Raw genomic sequence first — 2,441 nt, forward strand, 5'->3', positions numbered from 1 at the left:
GATTTTTTACAGAGAGGAAGGGAGAGGGATAGAGAGTTAGAAACATCGATGAGAGAGAAACACCCATCAGCTGCCTCCTGCACATTCCCCACTGGGGATGTGCCTGCAACCAAGGTACATGCCCTTTACTGGAAACGAACCTGGGACCCTTAAGTCCGCAGGCCGACGCTCTATCCCCTGAGCCAAACCGGTTAGGGCTCGACTCCCTTTTAGAATGACCCATGTTATGTATGTTTGTATGCATGTAGAAACAGACCTGGAAGGAAAGACATTAAACTATCATTGTTACCTCTGGGGAGGTTTGTTTTTCCACTTTTTTTAGTTTTTATATTTATTTCTGTACTATTTGACGACACAACTTTCGGCCACAAATATTTGTAGAGCGCCTACTCTGTGCCAGGCACTAGTGTAGGTGCTTGGGTGAGTCAGTGGACAGGTTAGACTGCGTTCCCCAGAAGCAGACCCTAAGACTTGGATTCGGTGCAGCGGGTTTACTTGGGAAAGTATTTCAGGAAATGCAGATAGAGTGAGGAGGTGAGCCAGGGAATGGAAGGAAGCCAGCACAGAATGTGTTAGTGAGCCGCTTACTGCCCTGGGTGACCAGGACTTAAATCCTGTTTGGCTGCTCTGTGTGACAGTGGGGAACACACTTTGGGTTGAGGCAGGTGGGGTGTGTATCCACCCAGCACTCGCAGCCTCCTGGCCTGCTGGTTCTCACTGGAGTGGAGAACTCCCCTGGGCAGGCTGCACCCATGGGAGCTTGCAGGAGAAAGCCCTTGTGTCCCAGGACACTGGGAGGATGAGTGCCCGAGGGGATATGGGCTCCGCAAGGACAGTGTCCACCACAGTGAACAAAACCCACCGAACTCTGCTCTTGTGGAAGTTAGATGGGGGGAGGGGGGAACGACAACACACTCCATATAATAAGTAAGAACATTAGAGTCTGTTAGGAGGTGGCACCTTTGCTGGAATTAAAAAGAGAGTGAGGTAAGTGAGATAGGGAGTGGGTGTTGCAATTTGCAAACAGGTTAATTTTACAAAACCAATATAAGGGGAAAATGCATTCTATATCAAAAAGAATGTAGCTACATGCATTTTTGGAAAGTTGGGGGAAATTTCACCTCTAATCCCATCATCGTAATATAACCATAGTTAGCATTTGGATGTATTGACTTGCAGTCTTTTCCCCCCCGAGGCATTTTCTGGCAAGACTTTAGGCACAGCATTCATTTAACTTCGTGTCCTGCTCTCTCACTTGTCACTCTAACGCTGCTATTCAATCTCCAAGGCCCTCGTGTTTCCTATCCTCTCCTCCCTCTAAGGTGCCTGCAGGGGAGGCTGGAGATGACCTCTCCCTCCTCCTGAGAATAAGCAATCCCAGGAACTCCAGTCTCCATGGATTCCAGCTGGCCAAGGCCTGCCTGACAGCAAGGAAGAGCAGGGCCTGCTGAGAATTAGTTATTCATAATTAGTAACAGATGGCATAACACATGTAACATATCTGGCCTCACTGATGGAGGTTAGGCCAGGTAGCAGTGGTCCAGCCGGGCTCTACCATCCTCAGCCCGGCAGGCACGGCTCCAGGAGGTGTCCTGCCCAGCTCTGCTCTCTCTAGATCAGTACTGATGCTGGCCTGGGAGAGGGTCTCATCTCTGATGTCTGTTCTTTCAGGAGAGACTCTGTGGATTCCAAGTCTTCTTCGGCCACCTCCTCTCCAAAAAGACCATCGATGGAAAGGTAAGGGAGGCCAGGGACTTCTCCACCCAGAGATCCTATGCTTGTGTCCCTCTCTCTGCTTTAATGTCAGAAGCCTGAGGCTGGGGAAGGAGGAAACCTTGTATGTTATGATGCCTCTGGAATCTAGGATCCACACAGTAAGACTAAGGGAAGGGGAGGGAGGGAGGTTGGGGAACTGGATGAAAAAGATGAAGGGTTTGAGAAGTACAGATTGGTAGTTACTAAGTAGTCATGGGAATGTAAAGTACAGCGTAGGATGTATAGTCAGTAATATTGTAATAACGGTGTGTGGTGCCAGTTGAGCTACTGGAAATAACAGGGGGAACATTTTGTAAAGTATATGATTGTCCAACCAGTGGTTAGACAACCTGTGGGTCGTGGTCCCTTTGGCGGTCGAACGAAATATTCACAGGGGTCACCTGATGGGGTCCACCCCAGCAGGTCCAGGGGTCCCCAAAGGTGTGGACGGAGTCAGCGAAAAAGGAATGACACAGAGACAGCGTTCAGTTGATCAGCAGCCTAGCCAGGATCTCTAGCCAGGATCTCCAGCCAAGTTCTGGTCTGGATCTCCAGCGAAGTTCTGCCGTTTATTGTCTTGTTACATCTGTATTTATACCAGTTGATTTTAATCCTGTCAATTTCTATTACAAAGGTTAGGGCGTTTCTTATCTCCATTCCAGGGAGTAAAGATTATGTAGCTTAAG

General features: G+C 48.8%; 1 protein-coding gene across 2 annotated transcripts in view; it reads left to right on the forward strand.

Annotated features, from left to right (window-relative positions):
* TCEA3 (transcription elongation factor A (SII), 3) overlaps positions 1 to 2,441 on the forward strand; it is a 51,005-nt gene that overhangs the window by 13,041 nt on the left and 35,523 nt on the right. For both annotated transcript variants that reach the window (XM_006777567.2, XM_006777566.2), the window contains one exon: positions 1,672 to 1,737. In XM_006777567.2, coding sequence (XP_006777630.1) covers positions 1,672 to 1,737 — 66 coding nt within the window. The remainder of the gene's footprint in view (positions 1 to 1,671; positions 1,738 to 2,441) is intronic.

This window comes from Myotis davidii, unplaced genomic scaffold, assembly GCF_000327345.1.
Source record: "Myotis davidii unplaced genomic scaffold, ASM32734v1 scaffold149, whole genome shotgun sequence".
Classification (NCBI taxonomy): Eukaryota; Metazoa; Chordata; class Mammalia; order Chiroptera; family Vespertilionidae; genus Myotis; species Myotis davidii.